The sequence below is a fragment of the Globicephala melas genome, chromosome 7, assembly GCF_963455315.2.
Source record: "Globicephala melas chromosome 7, mGloMel1.2, whole genome shotgun sequence".
NCBI lineage: Eukaryota > Metazoa > Chordata > Mammalia > Artiodactyla > Delphinidae > Globicephala > Globicephala melas.
Genome location: NC_083320.1, coordinates 44020490 through 44042215, shown reverse-complemented (window position 1 = coordinate 44042215; position 21726 = coordinate 44020490). Strand labels below are relative to the sequence as shown.

Sequence of the window (21726 nt, the reverse complement as noted above, 5' to 3'; positions counted from 1 at the left end):
CATCTTTGTTTCTTTGCATAAAATTTTAGAAGTAAAATTACTGTAGAGAACCTTTTAAGGATCTTGTTAAATATTGGAAGGCAACTGGTCAGGGCCTTTCTATAGGCAATATTATTTAGAGTGTTCATTGCTGATCACCTTACTAATAACAATAGATATTAACATAAAAATTTAGTATATTTGTAGATGAAAGGATAGTATGTAATTTTAATCTACATTTTTATTATTAGAATGAACACTGTGATTTATTAAAAGGTTACATTTTTCCAGGAGGTACTTTTCAGATCAGAATCAGGAAAAAAAAGATAGTAGTTTTAACAAAATTTTAAGTTCAAAGGTCTAGGGTTCAGGTATGAAATATAAAGTGTTAGTAAATAGATCCAGATAGCTGGAACCTATTCCTATATCTTCTCACATAAAGATCTCATGAGCTTATGATAGGAGTGAATTTGATGGGAAGAGAGAAGTTTTAGACAGTGATCTTTTTTGATGCCCTACTTCATAGGCTGAGCTGGACGTAAAGAAGAGAGACACATTACACTCCTCCTCTGAGTTTGGAGACTTGAGGATAAGGGGATATCGTTCATCATTTTCTGGGTGAGATCCATGGACATGACAAGCATTATTAGAGCAGTTCCCATTGACATGACAGTGCCTCTGTAAAGTAGAAATGGTGATACAGCACAAATGGGCTTGAGGTAAAAGCTGATGTCAGTTCTACAACAAGTAGAAAATTACATTTTTTCACACCTGAACTAATAGCTGAAAAACTGTACTTCTACATGTTGGGGTTTTTTTTTGGCTATTTTATTCTATTTTATCTTTTTTAAATTGAAGTATAGTTGATTTACAATATTATGTTACTTTCAGGTGTACAGCACAGTGATTCAGTTTATATATATATATTCTTTTATATATATATACTTATATATATTCCTATATATATATATTATTTTCAGACTCTTTTCCCTTATATTTTACAAAATATTGAGTATAGTTTCCCATACTATATAGTATGTCCCTTTTTAGTTTTATTTATTTACTTATTTGCTTAGCAAGGAGAGTAGGTCCCTTTTTAATTTTTACTTTTTTAATTGAAGTAAAGTTGATTTACAATGTTGTGTTAGTTCTACATTTGTATGTGTATTTCTCCCATCATGTATGCACCTGTCTTAGTCACTTAATTACAATCATCTCTGAACCTCAATTTCATCATTCTAAAAATGGAGATATTAATATCTATGTAATGCGCTTTTCCCTTGTAAGTAAATGCTCATGCTTCTTGTCCAAGGTCCAACAGGCAGTTTATTTCTTGCCAGTCTGAACAGGATATATGAGGCCCAAGGACACTAACCAGGTAATGTACCTGGTTAACAGATACATTGTGTCAACACAATACGTGTTGTACCAACAGATATAAAGCCAAATTCCAGCCTTTGGCACAAATTCTGAAATGACACTTCTCTCTTTGGCCAATACCAGGATTCTTTGTTCAAACCTCTGGCAAAAGCAAGGTGGGGCTCACTATTCACAGTCTACCCACCTCTGTCAGGAAAGGAGAGAGCTCTGCTGGCACTGCAGTGGAGGGCTATTCACCCAGGAGAGTCCCAGTTGGTGCAAGGTATTTCAGTCATAGGGAAGCATCCTGGCCTGAGTAGATGGGAACCTAGCTAGCTTCCCATCAGTCCTATGCAACTTCCTTGGCATTTTTTCTGACTCTGGAGCTGTAAGGAACTTAAATTCACTAACGCATAAGACATAGGTCCTGATAGATTTTAGACTTGCTGGGACAATTTTACTTGCTGCCAGGGAACATCTACAAGTGGGAAGCAGTACTGTCATTTGTTCTTTTTTGCTCTAGTTTCTATCCCATGGCACCTGGCCTGGTTCAGAGCCCAAGATGGCTAAGTTTCCTCAGTAGAATCCTTTACTTAGGGTGCAGGCAGCCACATAACTCATGCCATTTCTTAAGTTGCTGAGAAGTATGCAGCTTTTCAGGAAGATATTCTTGCAGCTCAAGCCAAGCAGTTGCCTCAATGACTGCCTGATTGTTTCCATTTAACGATTTGGGTTTTCTCCCACAGTCACTTTAGTGTGCTCAGTAAATTGGTGTTTTATGCTTGATTTTCACTTTCAGAATTCTATCTCAGCATTATGAGGATCTGATGTCATGATGTAGGCGGACGTTCCTGTATTGACATGTTTTGTTTTTGGCTAGTGGAGAGGTAATGCCAAAATTCTGAGTTCCATGGGAATAGAGCCAAGAGACGTTTGGCTTCTTAGTCAGAGTTAGTGTCCGTGGGAGCGGATCTGGGAAAGTCTTGTGGAGGATCCATGGCCAAAACCGCATAATCAGATTTTGTTCTGAATAGGGTCCTTCATAAGATGTTAGAAAAAAAAAAAAGAACATAACATTATAGGAAGAACGTTTTTAATCAAATAATCTTGAATGGTTAGGAAGACATTAAAAATGTGAATTAGTAGGTTAATCTCTTCATATGTTTGGTGTAAAGCTTACCTTTAAGATTAATTGAATCAAGTTTATCTGTTGGCCCTTCTCAGGAGAACTCTCCAACAGATCTCATTAAGATCAGAATCTGGGAATATGTTTTAGATCTCTGTAAGTTAATTCCAGTGAATAGTGTTTTGCCTATAGTGAGTATGCAGAACTAATAAAAGAAAATGTTATTAAAGTCAATTTTTCAAGAAAGTAAATATATGTGTGTTTAATAATCACCTTTATTATAGAATAAAAATAATAGCATCATACTGTTAAAAAAACTTTTCTATCTTACAGTAATCTAAAATTATAATCAATGAAAACTTAATATGTATTTTTTTGCTTCATTGCCAAACTGTGTATTTCTGTATCAGGAATACTTAGTGTGATGTTAAACCATAGCTGAAGTGAACTACTCAACCATTGTAACAGAGGATTAGGGAGTTGTCTATCATTATTATTACACATACATCTTATGCTTGTCGGATAAATTAGGCAGTTTCATATGTCAAGTCTTACATTCAAGAACATCCTGTGTTCTTGACAGGATGTGGTATTCATTGAAGTTTTTGGTAGGTAATCTAGTAAAATATATGTAAATAATCTCTCTATCTAGTGTTTTAAATTGTAACAAAGATAATCTTGTTATAAATGAATGCTATCTAATGAAAATGTATTAATTTTTCAAAGACTTCCTCTGCAAAATTCCACCTAGGCATGAATGAACTAAATTTAGTACCACTTCTCATTGCTCGACATCGTACTCAGGGATGACCAAAATTAGTATAGTTTAATTTGATATGTTTTGCAGTGTGTAAATTGGAACTGAATGACCATGCAAATGAAATTTCAACACTATACGTCATGTGCCAGGCAAGTCATGACTTGCTTATCACATTTTAGCCTATGGTTTAATTTCTTAGTTATATTACTGGATAGTATCCATGTGTCTTATTTTTTAAAGTGATCATTTGATATTTTAAATGGAATTTTTTTTATCATGCTACATTTTTAATGAGTAGTATTGGAATGAATGATCAAACAAGTGTAACTATTTGATTTCTATTTCTATTTCTTTTTTTTTTTTTGCCGTACGCAGCCCTCTCACCACTGTGGCCTCTCCCGTTGCAGAGCACAGGCTCCGGATGCGCAGGCTCAGCGGCCATGGGTCACGGGCCCAGCAGCTCCACGGCATGTGGAATCTTCCCGGACCGGGGCACGAACCCGTGTCCCCTGCATCGGCAGGCGGACTCTCAACCACTGCGCCACCAGGGAAGCTCACTATTTCTATCTCTTATATAATTAATGTACAAATATAAATGCTACATTTCTTTGGGCAATTTGATTAATTTAATTTAACCTCAGTTCCCTCTATGAAATGGGCATAATAATAATACTTCCAGCATTATGAAGATAAAATTACATCATTAATGTGAGGGGACTTTGAAAGTTATTAATTATTATTTCAATTTGTATCACTGTACACAGTAAAGTAGTGGTTTTAGTCACATACTACCATAGATTTCCCATTAGAGTCTATTTGTCCAAGATAATCTCCAGGCTGATAAAAGATAGATGTGAACTGTTATAATCCTACGGACTTTTAGTTAGTGCCCAGTATTGACATTCCCCAGCTGACAAACCATGACTCAGAGCTCTTTTTTTGTTTTTAGCTCTCCTGCATTTTGTCTTTTGGAATCATTCTTCTCACTCTGACCCACCATCCACTCTACTCTAGCATTTCAGAACTCTTGTCTCAGTTTTTGAACCAATTCACTTTATGACTTTGGGCAACCCTCTCTTTAGACCTCAGTTCTGTCATGTGTAAATTAGATGATCTCTAAGGTCTATTCCATCTGTCACATCCTATGACATTGACCCACTTCTATCTGTTTGTACATTTCTCTGCTTTGCTAATCACCTGCTCTTCTTCCACCTTCTCATAATACCAACTCTAACCTTCCTTATTAAAATGCAGCCACACAACATTTGCAGAAACCAATGCTGAACATATATAAGGGTATATTACAAATTATACATTAAAAAATATAGTTTCACTCTTTCATTAGGACTTGTTGAAGAATTGGTGTAACCAGAGCAATGAATCATTGTGTTGAACTGCTCTGAATTCAAATTCAGACCAGCCACTGAGGTATCTCCTATTGTCTCAGAGTTCTCTTCTGTAAACTGGGGACAGTAATGTCTCCTACATTGAGTGTGTCAGGAAAGTTCCTAGCACAAATCTGGTGCTCAGTAAATATTATCATCTCATACCCTCCTAATTCTGACATCCAGACATCAGAAGCCCTGATGATTTATGATTTTGGTTTTGACACATAAGAAGAATGTGAGTTCATAATTTGAAGTGCTTTTTATTCAGTTGTCTAGTTTAATCTATCACAGACTTGCCAGTTGATGATTGGATGATCTTTAAGAAACATAGAGGGTTTCCCGGGTGGCGCAGTGGCTGAGAGTCCGCCTGCCGATGCGGGGGACACGGGTTCGTGCCCTGGTCCGGGAGGATCCCACGTGCCGCGGAACTGCTGGGCCCGTGAGCCATGGCCGCTGGGCCTGCACTTCCGGAGCCTGTGCTCCGCAACGGGAGAGGCTGCAGCGGTGAGAGGCCCGTGTACCGTAAAAAAAAAAAAAGAAACATAGAATGTTTTGGTAATTAGCAAGTGTTTTAGCCATGTTAAGACATCCAGGCCGATTTGATACTTATTTTCCTTTTCAAACATTCAATTGGTTAAGGATTAAAACTAATTAATTGGGAAGCAGGCCCTTATAAGTATACTTCATTACTTCATAATTTTTATCTTAAGAAGGAAAATAAACTAGATTCTATGAATGAGCTCTAAGAAGACCCTGAGCTCCCTGAAATTATATGCAAAATTGTGAGTTTTCTTTTTCCTGGTGAGAGTGTCCCACAAGACCCAAAAGGGTCATTGACATTCTTAAATGAGTATATGGTGGTTTAAAGTGAAATAGATTTGTTTTCGTTTGGGGTATAGAATAATTGAGTTCTAATCTAGCTACTGTCAATGTCAAAATATTGCCTTTTTATTTTAAGAAAATAAAGTTTTCTACAGAAGTGCGAAAACCAACTTGAATACAAAAGGAACCATAGAGTCTGAAAGGGTTTTTTTGTTTGTTTTTATTTTTTACTGTGTTTTTTTTAACTAACATAGGTTTGTGGGAAGTATGAGAAGTATTACAAAACATTCAGAATATTAAAACTGATACACTACATTGAACTTTACCTAATGTTTTCTGAAAATTTCAGGGATTAGTGTCACATATCACAAGTGAATATTCTTGGGGTGCTGAAAATGAAAGTGACATGCCCATAGGCAGAATAGCAGAGCGCCTTTGCCATTCCTAGGACCTAGGCAAAATAGAAAAAGAAATGCCTAGGTCTTGTCACAAAACAAATTGGTCCTGATGCTTTCTTTCATGGTCATATGGGTTTTGAAGTGGGCCACCAAATGGAGAGGTTAGTGGTGTGATCCTGGGGCTCCATGGTAAGGGTGAATATAAAGGTTGGGGAATCCTGAAACTGGGTCCTTGGAAACGGAGGGTGTTCCTTCCTCACAGTTCCCACTGTAGGGATCAAGGTCCCCAGTTATTTGTGCTCCAGAGCCTAAGGTGTGTTAATGGGCCTGCTGATCCAGACTTTAAGGTCATGTATATTCATGGCCCTGGAAGAAGTATGTTCTGATATGTGCAACTGAAAAGTGGCCTTACCCCGTCACTGCAGCTGGCTCCTCCCCACACAGGGGCAACTCCCTTACAGCTCCAGCCTTGTCAGTGTTAAATATGTCAGTATCAGAATTAGAAAAAGTACTGCACTTTGTTTGTATGAGTGTAAATTGCTGTAATATATTTCATGGTTATAATAATTATAAATTATTTATTTAAGAACCATAACACTAAACAAAATTTTAATCGCCTCCCCCATTAGACATAGTCACTGCTTTAGAGCTAAGCTATTAAATTGGCCAGGGATGGATTCTAGGCACTTTATAATTATTTTTCAATTCAGTTTGAAAATTTGTGCCCCCAAAACTCAGATAAATGTGCCAGTATCATTAAGTGCTAGGAAAAAAATGCAGTTTCCCTGTGTCCCTGTGGCTTCAGTAGAACTTGTAACTCTAGGACCATATACCCTTGCCAACTGCAATGCATTTGGAAATTGAACCTATGAAAACATATAAATAGTTTTCAGGTCAAGATAAAGAGAAATGAAACAGATGTAACTAGCCCTTGCTTTTGTATGTTTAAAGCAACTTGACCAGAACCAATTTAACAGGAATTTCACTCATGAGAAACTAGAGTAGCAGACCTAAAATTTCTAAACCAAACTTTTGTGCTAAATCATTAAACTTTTACAATAAAGTGAAAACCAAAAATCCAGAATTAATCATTATAACATAAAACTGTTGTGTCTTTCAAAAAACATGAAAACACTTTAATATAATTTATATTGTTTCTACACATTAGATGTAGGAAATAATTTTACTTAGCATAAGTATAATGTATTTGATTAACAAAATCCTAATTTACAAAATAGAAGTAAATATATGTAGAAATATATTCATTATCAAATTATAAAATAAAATTAACAATTCTTAAGATATCATCAGTTTATTTTTCTGATTTCAGATAATAGAGTTAAATCATTTTGGTATGCTTAATAATATTTATAAGTATTAAAATAATGGAACGTTGAGATTTGAATACAATGATAGTAAACCACTGAAATTTCACATTCACATTTTACAGCCATCATGAATCCGTAAGTGAATGTTAATAATGTAAAAAAATATAAAATGATTGTAATATAACCATCTAACCATTAGCATATGGAGTTTTAAGACCACATTTAATCAGCTAATTTTCTCCGAAATATAAGCATTTGCTTTTCTGTCATATATGAAATGTCTCTGTGCCTTAATACTTAATTTGAAATGTGCTTACTGTAAAAATATACCAAAGTAAATAAAAAAGGAGACATTTATTTACAAAACAATATTGTATACATATTATATAAATGCAATTGTTTCAAAGTCTTTTTATACAATATTGATAGAATCAGTCATTTCCATTATTTCATCATAAAAACTGCAGTGTTGCAAAGGCAGGCTATAATTTTGAAATTTTGATAAAAATGAATACTTTTTGGCTGCCTTGTAAATGCAGTTTCTCCAAGTATGCTACAGAATTGAATCCAGACCTAGAAAAATGATTTTTCTTTCATTAAAGAAAATCCATTCCCCATTTGGAGGAGTATGAAAATGCACCTGAAGAAAGGAGAAACATTACTTTACTGAATGTATTTTATTTGATAAACCTGATAACATCAGCCATTCAGCCTATTGTATTAGCACCATTGGCATGAATTGTTAATGCACTGTATCAATCGGAATAGGAATGGGAACTTGCACATGGTGTACCATCCCTATTTTTGTGGAATCTTATCTTACCAAGTATGCTATCATACAATATAAATTCAAGTGTTTAAGGATGATTCAAATAATGGTATATAACAATCCTGCATTTTACCAATACTACATATAGATTTTTCTGTAAATATTAAATGAAACTGTAAAGAAATAGACTTTAAAGCATACTCCTTTAATTCACTAGAACACAAGGAGAATTGCTTTCATTTACCTGCATATGTTATGATATATATGAACATAAATGGAATTTGATCTCCAAGTTAAAAAACTCCGGAAATCATAAAACTTTTTATTGTATGATTTGTTTTGATGGTTAAATGCCAACCGTTGCATATATTCTCTCTTTTAGTTCATATACTGTAGCTTATGCGTAAGTGACTGTAGCATGCTCTAGGCTTACAGCCTGTGGTACATAATTTCACAGTTTCAAAATTGTTGAGGGGAAGACCTTCCACTTTTTAGGAAGTTATGAAACAAGTATAAATCTCATGAGCACCCACAGCGATCTACTACCATGGCTGGAATTTTCCCATATATTATTTGTTCTTTGCCATTAAAATATAGCATATTAATTGGAGACATCTTTGTGGGAGTACAACAGGGGCCTGCTGAACCTCTGGGGTTTGCTTGGTGCACAAGATGGGTATGAGGATATTTTTGTAAAAATACAAATTCACACTCTCCAGAGCAGTAATTGGCCTTATATCTTTTAGGTGCAATAATCCAATCCCATCCAAAAGCTTCAAAATCCACAGTTAGAGGGTAACGACAGCATCGAGATTCTGTGGAGTGCTCATCACAGTCGAGTCCAAAATCTCTCCTGGATCTTTTTGGTGTGTCTGTTACCTTGACTTCTAAAAAGGGATTCTGTGTGAAAAGGAAAGAAGAGTTAGTAATAGATCCTGAAACACCTTCCTACCTCAAGCAGTCGTTGTTGAAGAAAGAAACTAATCATTTTGCTTCTGCCACATTTGTTTTTATGTTTTAATGTTGCCACAGCATTAAGGAATTTTCATTTATACTAGGCTTGATACTTCCCTTATGGCTCAAAAGACTATAGCAGCAATACAGATTCCCCTGTGGTCAAATCTTTGTCTTGCTTATTCTTGTTTTCCCCAGTTTGAGTATCTGAATGCCTGGCACATAATAGATGCTCTGAAAATATTGACGGCAAGAAAGGGAGAGATGGAGCAGAAGAGAGAGGGAGGAGTGAAGAAACGAGGAAGGGGAAAAGCTAGCTTCTCTCTTCCTGCTTGTTGGTTAAATATGGTGGCTAAATATGTCTGATGACTCCTGGAGGGATAGGTATACTCATCCATCCTCCATTCACTAGATCTTATTCAGGGATCCTTGGATATTAACACCAAACCAAAATAGTTACCACCCAGCACTGTACAGATTGTAATGGGAAAAAGGAAGGTAGGGTGATGAAGGTAGTGGTAGGTATATTGGGTTGGAACAACCAACTCCAAGAGAGGGAGGGACAGATTCAGAAGAAGATACGATAATATTTCCTTTATTCTTTCACTGAAAAATGTTGCTGTTCAGATATTTAAACAATAATTTGCTAATCCTTCCCCCACCCCAATCTTTTCATGCATTTGAGACATTTTTCCTTTTATATGGAAAAGTCTGAGGAATACATCTTATTAACCATCTGTTTAATAATAAATAAAACCTCTGTCACATCACCAACTTTGATCATTAAAATGCTGTCTATAAAAAAGAACACATTCCTAAATAATTAATAGTAGTTTTTATCCTGTATCAAAATCAAAATAGACCTGGTAATTATTGGTATTTAAGATTATAAAAAATAATAACATCATTTTGGGAGTCAGTAACATTTTATGTAGCATATTTAAAGAAAAATAGATCACTTGGAAAATTGTATAATCTCTTAAAGAATATGTTTTCATTTAAAGTAGATATGACTTACTAATTATATATTCTTTACAAACAAGACCATTTAAAAACTGAAAAGCTAACACATTGCTTACAAGTATAATCTTTTGTTGTAAATTATATCAATAAATGGAAGTAAAAGATATGGTCACATTAAATAAGTTTTTGAAAACAGAAGTAAACACAAGCATAGATAAGCCAGAAGAGTGAGTAACTCTAAATTTATACTAGGTTTTAAATGGTTTTTATTAATTTTTATAATATATAAGGCATTGTCTTCTGTTTGACCTGATATTAAATTAGTTGGCATTACCTAAGTAAACTCTTGCAGAAGAATAGTAAGACAGTTCAGAAATAAGCTTGTTGGTACAGGTTAACTACCCCGAAATTTTAAATTTTATTAGGGGTAATTCACAGAGTAATCCACATATACATCAGTGCATTAACAGCCTAGAAAATAAGGAACATTTATCTTGAGGGATCTTAAATATACTATATGTAATAGCATATAAGTCTAAACATATTGTATTTAGTTAGTTGCTATAATTAAAAGCATTTTATTTCAATTATAATTTTTAGAGTTTATTTTTTCCACTTTATTAAGCCAAAAAAAATGTTAACACCTTTGGCACTCTTCTAGGGAAAAAAATGTTTTTTTGGGTATGTCCTAGAATCCACTATGAAGACTTCATGTTTTTATTTATATAATCATATAGCACATCAATGAAAAGCACTTTATATTTCATTCCCAATTCAAAATAATTCCTTAAGAAGTTAAGGACTATGGTGTAACTTTTTTCTTTAAGTCCTCATGCAAACTAAAAGTATCAAGAGAGTGTTTCATAGGATATGAAATTGGACACCTACTTTTATTGGGTACAGGGCTACCATTGGGGTAAGATACCTTTGTCCGGCTTATGAGCATAGGAAATTGGTAGTTGTTTTCCACTACTATTCATTCACATTATGAATAAAAACATAAGGTTTTTAGAATGTTATTTTCAGTAATCACTTACCAGCCCATCTTCTCCTGGTCCTGGGAAGGTTACAGCAAGATCATGCCCATTCTCATCTAAAGCTTTGATTTCAATGCCTAAGTTGGATTCAGGTTGTTTGAGCCAATTTTGCAACACTGTCTTCACATCAATGCTCTGCCAAATACCAGTGCCTGGGTTCATGTCAAGTTTCAGAGATCGGATTCCAGTATACCTTGTACCGTCTTTCATGGGTTTGATGAGTCTCAGGATTTGCACAAACACTGTTGTAGGAGTCTTGACTGGCCTCAGATATATCCACAGTTGGGCCTTTACTACTTTATTGTATTGTATTTTAGAGCTAAATTTAAAGAAGCAACATTTGGGTTTTCCTTCCACTTGCATTAGAAGATCAGCTATAAATGAATAAGAAAAAAAAGAGTTACTGAAATCATTTTTCATGACAGATGCATGAAGTCCTCCATATTAATCAATGAGCATGTTTATTGGAATAATGTGTGCACATTTAGTCTTTTAAAATGAAAAAAAATCTGTAGAATTTCATTCATAACTCAGAAAACTATCAAATAAAATAATTACTATAGCTTTTCAGATTTTCTTAGATGTATGTTTTTTCAGCTGTTTAGGAGGAACCTACTTCCTCTCCAGAGAACTGTGGACTAAGGAAAATTCTATTAAGGAATGAAAAGTGGATGAAATTTTAAGATGATGATGATTAGAGAGAACAAGAGAAACTGTGGAGGAACATCCACTTAGAATTCTTTGGGAATCTGAGTAGTTACACTTACTGAGCAGCTGTACCAATCAGTCTGGAAGAAGGAACCCTTCCCCCAGGCCTGAATTACCTGGGGACAAGACACTGAGCAACTGAGCCTCAGGAATTAGTAGAAAATATAGTACATCTGTTATGTTTGGGTGCTGGGATAGCCTTTTAAAGGAACAAAACTAGCAGGTAAGTAGCACCAAAATCTAAATGTTGCATTCAGGCTATCTCAAAACTTAGAAAACACTGTCTTTAGGGCCAGGCTGTCATTGTAAGCAGAAGCACTTAGAAATTTCTTTCCTTTTGGTTTTCCAAGATTGTTTATAAATAAGGCAGATCTACTCCAGGATTATCTGATAGCACAGTCTTAAAGGAAAATTATTCGTTGCATTATAACCTAATTACTTAATAAGAAAAACAGTATTTTGAAACTGTTTTGAGTCCAGTTTAAAGTGGGTAAACCACTCTATAAAGCAAGATCACAGACATATGGCACAAAACTCTTTCTTGTCATGCCTTCTCTGTTAAGGTGCCTGTCCCACTTTCCTTGAGTATAGTTTTGAACTGCCTGCAACAGGAATGGTATGACGTATATTATCTTCCAGAAGCAATGTAGATATTACAGGTAATAGTCCTCCCTCCTATGAAGAGTAAAATAATACTTTAGGAGGTTATTAAGCATGTGCCTGCCTGGAAATATGCAGATCGGGTACTTTCAACAATAGTACCATGGTCTAGTACCATGGTACTAGACCATACCCCCTCTGGTACTATTTGACCAATAGTACCATGGACTTTGTGAGCCATAGCCTACTCAATTAAAATGTTTATTTCTTAGCATTTTCTGATAATTAGCTCATGATTATTATTATGCTATGTTTACTTCATCATTGCTCTTAGTAATACATTAAATTTATAAAAAATATTTTTTCATATTTTCCAGTGTTGTAATAGCTTTCAAAATTAGATAACTCTAATTTGTGAAGAACATAAAGACACTGTGAGAAATAGTTTTGAATAACAGAAGTCATTCTAGGTGTTCAGCAAATGCCCACATAGGCTTCAACATCTACAAATTTCTTTCCAGTTCTCTTTATTATGAAAAAACCTGTTATTATAAATGCATATTTCAGACAACCAAATGCAGTTATGAAATTTCATGTAGTTAAAAAATTTCAAGTTTTTCACGTTGCTTGTAGTATCTCCCAATCCTTACCTTGGTGTATTAAGCTGTGAAAGCATAAGCATGTTATAGTTGTCACATTAAACTGTATAACATTAATGCTATGCAAGCATTTTATTTTTAGCCTTTTAGCTCTCTAAGGAAACAAATTATGCAGCAGCTTTCAGTCTCATTAGTATATTTCTCATGAAATCTCGAAAAAGAAGAAACTCTTTTCCCTCCTACTTACATACAAGCCAACAGCTTGTTAAAAGAGCCTGAAAATAGATCGGTTTCTCATAAACACTAGAACAACAGTCAGCAGAACTGTTGCTCTACACTAATAGGACTACTCACACTCTGTGGGCATGGTAATGACCGTTTCCGTCGTAGCGTGGTAATCATCATCTTCCAAGGAGCCGTCACTGCTGTCATCTCTCTGGACATCGTACTGATCAATCAGTTCCCGGAGTGGAGGAGCTTTGGGCAAAAGTTGTCTTATAGCATCTTTGCTGATGTTAGGAGCTGTTTCCAGGCGAAGTTTACTGAGGATTTGGATTTTTATGGCTTCTAGTCTTGAGGATTTAGTGTTTTGTCTCCACATACATGCATTACACAGCCCCTCTTTTTCCACATTTTCCTTTTGCTCGCTGTTCTCATTCAGATCCACTGGACCAGCAACAATCAGCATAAATAGGTAAATACAAACATAGATTTGCAGTTTTTGCATGATTTTAAAATCAATACAATCTTTTTCCTTGTTCTTATTTCTTCCTTTTACTTTTCTTTTGCTTTTGAGTAATGCCAAGCAAAATGTTAATGCCTGCACAGTCTGAGAGACAACTTGCCACACCAGTGAATCTTTTATACTGTATTCCAAGTGGCTTTTTATATTCCAACTTTGATGAGACAAGTGTCGTCAGGATCTATGATTGGCTCTTGCTCCACAATGAATCTCGCTGTCAGAGGTTAAAACCCTGTCTGTCACAAGTCACCAAACAGTATTTTGTTACAGTCAAGGGTGAGCTGATTCATTTGACTACTTCATAAAAGAAATAAATCTACAAATAATGAAAGATATATGTGACATTTGAAAAATTAAAATCTATTTTAACAATAATATAAACTACACTTAGATCTTGTTCATCTTTATATGTGAAACTTTAAAATTGTAATTTAAATAAGTAAATCTTAATTTACACTTCATACTTAAAAAGTTGAAATGTCTTTTCCTCAAAAAATAAAATGATTTTATATTATTTAGGCAAGGATTTGAAGTAAAAGGATTTTTATTTGTTGTAGTAAATTATTTTTAGTACTGTGTAATTAGGGAAATACAGATTTAAATTTAAAGTTAAGATAGTGATACTAGTAAAAGATTTTTGGCTATAATTTGAGAAACTTGTTTTCCTGAATAAATTCTTAACACATAATGAAAATCATACTTACTTTAATATTAAACTGCTCATGAAATTATTTTTAAATAATTTAATATCTTTTATTCATATGAAAATTGTGTTCAGTTTTTGACTGATTACTATTATTTCCTATCCCAAAGTTGCAGATTAATATTGCTTTGAGGATGTGTTTTTTCGTTGTTTATTACCAAGAGGATAATGTCAGCTATCTGAACTTAGAATAAGCTTAGAAGAACTTAGAATAAGCTTAAGATAATGAATTTTATGACTGGTAATGAAGTTTTCCTCAGATTTCCAGGGGTAAAAGAAAAACCATAGTATCTACTCTCTATAAATTATATCCAAATATTGTGGACACATAAAAGGAAAGGAGCACCATAATAAAGGGTGCCCATTTTTCTATTTCCCAACTGTGCTAGGTTTGCACCCCTTTGCCAGTTTCTCATTTGACCAGAGGGCAGACACCTGGCAGGGATTTGGGGTAAGGTCTGGGAGCAGAGAATAGAGCTTTTTGTTCTCTAAATTTAAGTGGCCTCTGTAGGGATCAAACTCTCAACCTTAGCTTTGGGAGCCACAAGATCTAATCAAATGAACTATTAAAAAGCTAAACAAACATAGCCAGCGAGAAACAGAAGCTGTTTCCAGGCCACAGGAGATTTATTCTTCCTACTTCTTTTGGGGAAGCTAAGGACTCCTGAGAGAGTTAATCCATTACTTTCTTTTCCAAGAGAATGCAGTGGTTCATATCAAATATTCATTTTTTTAGGTCACTACTTTTGCACATTGTACACTAATTTACTGCCTCAGTGCACTAAAATGCAACTCAGTAGCCTGAAAAGTTAATGCATTTTCATCAAATTCTTAAGAGGTATCTACATCTCTTGAGAAAAAATGGCCTTACATAATGCATTAGATTTGCCCATCATTAAAGATTAAGGAAAACCAGACACAAACCAGATGCCCTGAAAGGTTTCAGATATTGTTTGTTGTGGAGCAGTATTAGATCAGGCTTATAAAGTTTTATTTGTTTGGTAAATTTATTTTTCAGCATATAAATCTTTGTAATGTTATAATGATTGTAACATATGCTTCTATATACTTCTGAGTAAATCAAATCTTTTTTTTTTTTTTAACTCTATTAGAATTGCATAGCAGTTGGGACCTCAGGTTCTGCAGTCAGATAGACCTGAGTTCAAATCTCAATTTTGCCACTTCTAACTATGTAATAATGGATGAGATACTTAACTTCTCTAACCTTCAGTTTCCTCATAGAGTTTTGGAGGGGATGTAATTCAATAATACATGTAAATTGCTGAGTATTCTGCCTGTCACACAGTAAGTGATTGATAACTAGTACTTGAGTACTTGGTCTTTGTTTCATGCAGAGGGGTTTGAGACTATGCTTAAATTTATCCTCCACATGAACTAGAACTGCTTCAGTTTGTAGCTGCCAATTATCAATTCACGTAGGCTAGCTCTCTAGTAAAATGTTCTAAGGCAGCCCTATCACAAGGCACATTTCAGCTGTTTATTCTTACTACCTGGAATAGAGGAAACAAAGGTCATCATTTCCACATGGTCGATGCTTATTACTCACGGATTCCATGTTTGCAAATTTGTCTCATTGCCGAAACTTATTTTTTACTCCGTAATCAATACTCATGGCGCTTTTGTAGTCATTCACGCACATGCACAGCGCAGCAAAAAATTTGAGGCTTCCAACACACAGGATCCCAGTTCAGGTCAACCAAGGCAATTCTCTGCCTTGTTTCAGCACTTATGCTTAATAAGTGCCCTTTTTACAATCTATATAGCACCATTTTTTTTCACATTTTTGCATGGTTTTTTGGGGGTGATTCTGCGTTCAAAGTGGCCCCCAAGCATAGTGCTGAAGTGCTGTGCTCCTAGGCACAGGGAGGCTGTGATGAAAAGTAAATAGAATGGTGGTTGCCAGGGACTGGAGGAGGGGTGGGGTGTGATGGGGGAAAGCCACTGTTCAATAGATACAGAGTTTTCAATTGGGAAGATCAAAAAGTTCTGGTGATGGCTGTTGCTCATGGTAGCACAACAGTGTAAATGTACTTAAGGCCACTGAACTGTACAGTTAAAAGTGGTTAAATAGTCAATTTTGTTATGTGTATTTTACCACAATTTTTGAAAAAGAAGGTTGTGATAGAACTTTGGGAAAAAATTTCCTTATGGAAAAATATGTGTGTTATGTAAGCTTTGTTCAGGCTTCAGTTATAGGGCTTTTGGCTGTGAATCCAATGTTAATGAATCAGCAATATATATTAACTAAGATATTTTAAAACAGAAATGCACCTAAAGCAAGGTTATATATTGATTGGTTGACGAAAATGTGACCAGATGCTGACAGGATGTAACCTCGTGTTTCCCCTAGGAGCAGTGGCTCAGTAATCACTCATTCAGTGTCAGCAGTGACTTGATAGAACGTAACTACTATGAATATTGAGAATCAACTATATTCAATCAACGCCTCTAGACATCAGTGATGAATGAGTTAAGAGGTTCTCAAGAAGTTTCAAGAACATATATGCCTTCTCCAGTGTCAGTGACAGCAACCTTCCCAAGGCCCCAGAGCAAGAAGGTTCGCCAGCAGTAGGAACCTTCACCGTGGTCTGACTGCTGGAGGTCTGGCTCTGGCTGCTTTCATGAAGACAGGACTGTGTCATTAGGATGAGTGAGTAGAGAATTCCTTCTAGTTGATGGGAGGGCATGGCCGACCAGCTTTTTGGCTTTGTCTTAGGTTTGCCATCTTTGAAAGCAGTTTCTCACAGGAGTCAATTTAGGTGGCCAGTTCACCTCTTCACAAGACTTGTATTTTTCTTTCCCACTGTGCTTCTTTGTACTGGGTGGGCCTTACATTTCTGTAACCATAAGTAAGATAGGAAGCAAACTTCTCTCTTCTCTCTTACAAATACCAGGGGGGATGTTTCAAAACAACTTTGAGAGTACAAGGCATATTTCCCAAAAAACATTTATGGTTTTCCTCTTTGCAGTCTGGGAACTACTGAGTGCATTAACGTAAAAGCTTGCCAGAAGTTTAATGATGTGGCCAAAGAAAGGAGGAGACTAGGAATTAGAATAAGAATGAATCATGAAAAATTCAACTCTGCTGTGGGAAAAAACCAGAAAGTTGTATTTTATCTGATCACTCTTGCCACTTCCTTGTGATGATAGCCCTTTGGTAACACACTGTTCTGATTATGCTTAAGGCCAGAAAAAAATTGTCTAGTGCTCAACTCACATAACAGCATGAGAGAGGTAGTCATCTCACAGTGGCAATACCTGATTATCCATGCTTTCAATAGATTACAGAACAAAAGTGAACAAAAACAAAAGTATCCTTGAGCCAGGGAGTAACAGTATAGGAGTAGCAGACAGGAGATCTGGAATATAGTTCTGGATTTGTTGCTGACATTTTATGTGACCTTGAATAAGTCATTTGGCAAGGCCTTCACTTATGAATGCATGTATGCATGTATGTATGTACTGTGGACCCTTGGACAACACGGGTTTGGCCTGAGAGGGTCCACTTATATGCACATTTTTCGCTAAATGTGTACTACGGTACTACACCATCTGTAGTTGGTTGAATCCTCAGATGCAAGAACCTTGGATACAGAGGGCTAACTGTAAAGTTATATGCAGATTTTCAACTGGAAGACCAGTTGGCACTCCTAACCCCTGCGCTGTTTGAGTGTTAACTGTATTAATTCATTTATTATTTTATGAAACATTCTAATGCCTATTGTGTGCCTGGTACCATGCTAGATTCTGAGGAGAAAACAGTGAGCCAGACAGAAATAGTCACTGTCTTCGTGAAGCCTACAATCTAGTCTCTTCAATATAAAACAGGAAGAAATTTGATGAGCTGTGCCATTTAACTTGAGGTGTATCACCTAAAACAGTAGTTCTCAGACTTCTTGGTCTCAAGATTCCTTTACTCTGAAAAGTTATTTAGGATCCTCAAAAGCTTTTGTTTGTGTGGGTCATATCTATCAATATTTAACGTATTATAAATTAAAAATGAGAAATATTAGAATACAGATACATGCAAGCATATATTCTATTTGCTGACAAAGTGATGATGCCGTCACATATCACAGAGCCTCCGGAAAAACCCCACTATACATATAAGAAAAAATGAGAGTAGCAAGAAAATATTAGCATTGTTATGAAAATAGTTTTTACTCCACAGACTCTCTGAAAGGGTCTTCACTCCAGGGATCCCCAGACCACACTTTCCCCCAAAGTAATACATTTTATATTGCTTCAGTTGAATTTTTTTCCCCTCTAACTTGAAGTCCTCTCATCTTAATATCTATAGTTGTACTTTTTTTTTTTTTTTTTTTTGCGGTACACGGGCCTTTCACTGTTGTGGCCTCTCCCGCTGTGGAGCACAGGCTCCGGAAGCGCAGGCTCAGCGGCCATGGCTCACGGGCCTAGCTGCTTCGCAGCATGTGGGATCCTCCCAGACCGGGGCACGAACCCGTGTCCCCTGCATTGGCAGGCGGACTTTCAACCACTGCGCCACCAGGGAAGCCCCTATGGTTGTACTTTTAATGAGACCTCAAACATGGTTATTTTTAGACACTGTATTTATTTACTGATACATAATTATTGCCAAGAGCAGAAATATAAATTTTATTGTTTTATAATCACCAACTACTAACTTGTAGGTTCTCTAGAGGACATTTGCACAACATTTGTCAGTTCTAGGGTGTAGGCTGCAATCTGGTCTTGAGGGATTTCTTTAGTTGGTTTTCAGGTCAGTCTTGAGGTGATAACATTCATATTATGGCAGTGTGTCATAATAATGTCCCAGTTAACAAAACGTTTGCATTCCATTGTCCTTTAGAGGTAGTATTAATTCAGGAAAGCTTCAAAATGTGCTTTCTCTCTTCCTTCCTTTCCGAAGTGGGAACTCTAGTTTATTCATTATACATTTGAAATACAAAGAATAAAAATTAAGTTATAATTTTGCTTCCTCTTTTTTCCATTGAAAAGAGACTAGACTCAAAAGACTTAGTGTTAATTATATAGATTATTACAATTCTCAAATGTGTTTACTGATAACGGAACCAATAAATGAATGAATGTCTCCTTAAATACAAGAAAGTTCGACTTTCTAATTTTTCAGTAGGTATAGTTTTATATTCATAATATATTGTTATGTTTATATTTATAGACTTTGTAAATGGCTCTTGTTGTGTTTTCGGGTTGCTCTGTGGTTCATAACATTTCTATTGGGTTCCCTCTTACTCGCCCTCGTAGAGAGTACCAGTACTGGGAGGTCCCTGTGTGTCCTTGCCACCTCTAGCAGTTCTGTGCTAGCGCACCGAACACTCGAACATTCCACTGGAACTTTTGCATTCAATGATCTGTGACTATGCAGAGACACTGTGTAACTATTAACAAGACCTTGCTAGGGAGTGCCCATGCTTGCTGTGATACCACTATTTAAGACTACCAGAGCCCTTACCCAACACAGGTTCTATTTAGTTCAAATTGAGTCAAAAGCAGCCAGAGAGCAGAAAAGAAATCTCAAAAGGGCAGTGTGTGTGTGTGTGTGTGTGTGTGTGTGTGTGTGTGTGTGTGTGTGCGCGCCTGTGTAGGCAAGGCAAAGGCCGAACAATCTTCTTGGCCTTGACCCGGTAGGGAGACTGTGAACTGATTATACGTGTTACAGTCTCCTCCTTATCCATATTCTTTGTTGTAAAGTACTCCTTCTCTCCCTGCTTTCTCCTTATACCAGCAGGAAGGCATTTTCCCCTGTAACTGGGATAGAGTTTATTGCCTCAGTTTACCCCAAGGCATAGCTCCTTGAATAGCCAACCCAGGTGGGCCAGAAATCAACCTATTTCCCAGAATGCTCTTTCCAACCAACCTTAGCTTCCCAGGGGTGTCTATGAGTTCCATAAGTAATTTCAAAATGTATACTTAGTTTTTAAAATTAATTTTTATTGGAGTATAGTTGACTTACAATGGTGTGTTAGTTTCTGCTGTACAGCAAAGTGAATCAGTCATACATATACATATATCCACTCTTTTTTAGATTCTGTTCCTGTATAGGTCATTACAGAGTATTGAGTAGAGTTCCCTGTGCTATACAGTAGGTTCTTACTAGTTATCTATTTTATATATAATAGTGTGTATATGTCAATCCAAATCTCCCAATTTATCCCTCCCCCCCCTTTCCCCCTTGATAACCATAAGTTTGTTTTCTACATCTGTGACTCTTTCTGTTTTGTAAATAGGTTCATTTGTATCATTTATAAAACCTAGTTTTTGATGTATATTCTGGATCATTCAGATAACCACCTTCTATTTTTGATGTCTTCATTTTATACAGTGGCTACAAATACAATGTCTACAGTGTTATTTTCAAAAGTGTTTACAATTGAGTTTTTTACTATACTCAAGTTGGCTTCAAGTGTCATCTAAAGTGATAGGGGTTGACTTTTATCTATGAGAGTTCTCGAAAAAATTGTTTTTCCTTGAGAATGAATCTTTACATTATTCAATCTTTGAGGACCTGGCTCAAATAATTTCTTTATTCTATTAATAGAAAGTAAGCATAGCTACTTAAGTCCTTTGCCCAAAGGCAGTGGCTGGTGTCTGGAAAAAGCCCGTGATTCACTAATTTTAGCCCCTTTTACTGGACTTGAATTTTATTTTTGTTTCTGTTGAATGTACATGCAGTGAGATAGCATGCAGGGATGTCTCAGATTCCTTGATATAATATATAGCAGTCTCTAGTTGGGCTTTCAAATTTGCTATACCTACATGCTCACTTTTTTTTTTTTTTTTGGTACGCGGGCCTCTCACTGCCGCGGCCTCTCCCGTTGTGGTGCACAGGCTCCGGATGCGCAGGATGCGCAGGCTCAGCGGCCATGGCCCACGGGCCCAGCCACTCCGCGGCATGTGGGATCCTCCCGGACCGGGGCATGAACCCGTGTCCCCTGCATCGGCAGGCGAACTCTCAAGCACTGCGCGACCAGGGAAGCCCCTACATGCTCACTTTTGGTCTAAACTTCCACACCACTGCCCACCTCTCTGGATTAAGAAGGCACAGAAACTTCTGCCTGCAGTTATACATTTGTCCCCGAGTTTAATGAAGTAAAATTTTAAAAATTTACAAATGAGAAACTGAGTATAAGAAGTTCATTTTCATTATTTTTGATGACTGATTTCCTTCATGATGGTTTTATTTATCTTAGAACAAGCACATGGTTTCTGGAGCAGGTGACAATATAGATTGAATTGGCACAATTACACCTTTAGTTTTGAAATATTTACCCTCCCTTATTATTAAGATAAGCCTTCCAGCAAACAACCACTCCCCAAGAGAAAATCTTGCAATTTTCAGGGTTTTGTTCTGGGGGAACTTTGTAAACCATTGACTCAATACAGAATATGTTTCAGCACATAAAAAAAATGTTTTAATTTGTTTTAGAGTTAGATTTTAAAGTCTTAAAACACTTTAAAAAAATTAAC

At 36.1% G+C, this 21726-nt stretch overlaps 1 protein-coding gene across 1 annotated transcript; it reads right to left on the bottom strand.

Annotated features, from left to right (window-relative positions):
- Positions 1–7226: 7226 nt before the first annotated feature.
- MSTN (myostatin) lies at positions 7227–13647 on the bottom strand. The gene is made up of 3 exons (XM_030847723.2): positions 13145–13647; positions 10884–11257; positions 7227–8829 (listed from the first exon to the last, which is right to left on the bottom strand). The coding sequence occupies exons 1-3, from the start codon at positions 13515–13517 to the stop codon at positions 8449–8451; spliced, it is 1128 nt and encodes a 375-aa protein (XP_030703583.1). The 5' UTR covers positions 13518–13647; the 3' UTR covers positions 7227–8448.
- Between the last annotated feature and the right edge of the window lie 8079 nt (positions 13648–21726).

Excerpts from the sequence above, each read along its gene's own strand:
- MSTN (XM_030847723.2), bottom strand. The coding sequence starts at position 13,517 with ATGCAAAAACTGCAAATCTATGTTTGTATTTACCTATTTATGCTGATT. Across the intron at positions 11,258-13,144 it reads CATTACCATGCCCACAGAGT|CTGATCTTCTAATGCAAGTG; the intron begins GTGAGTAGTCCT and ends ATTCATTTATAG. Across the intron at positions 8,830-10,883 it reads GACCAGGAGAAGATGGGCTG|AATCCCTTTTTAGAAGTCAA; the intron begins GTAAGTGATTAC and ends CTTTTCACACAG.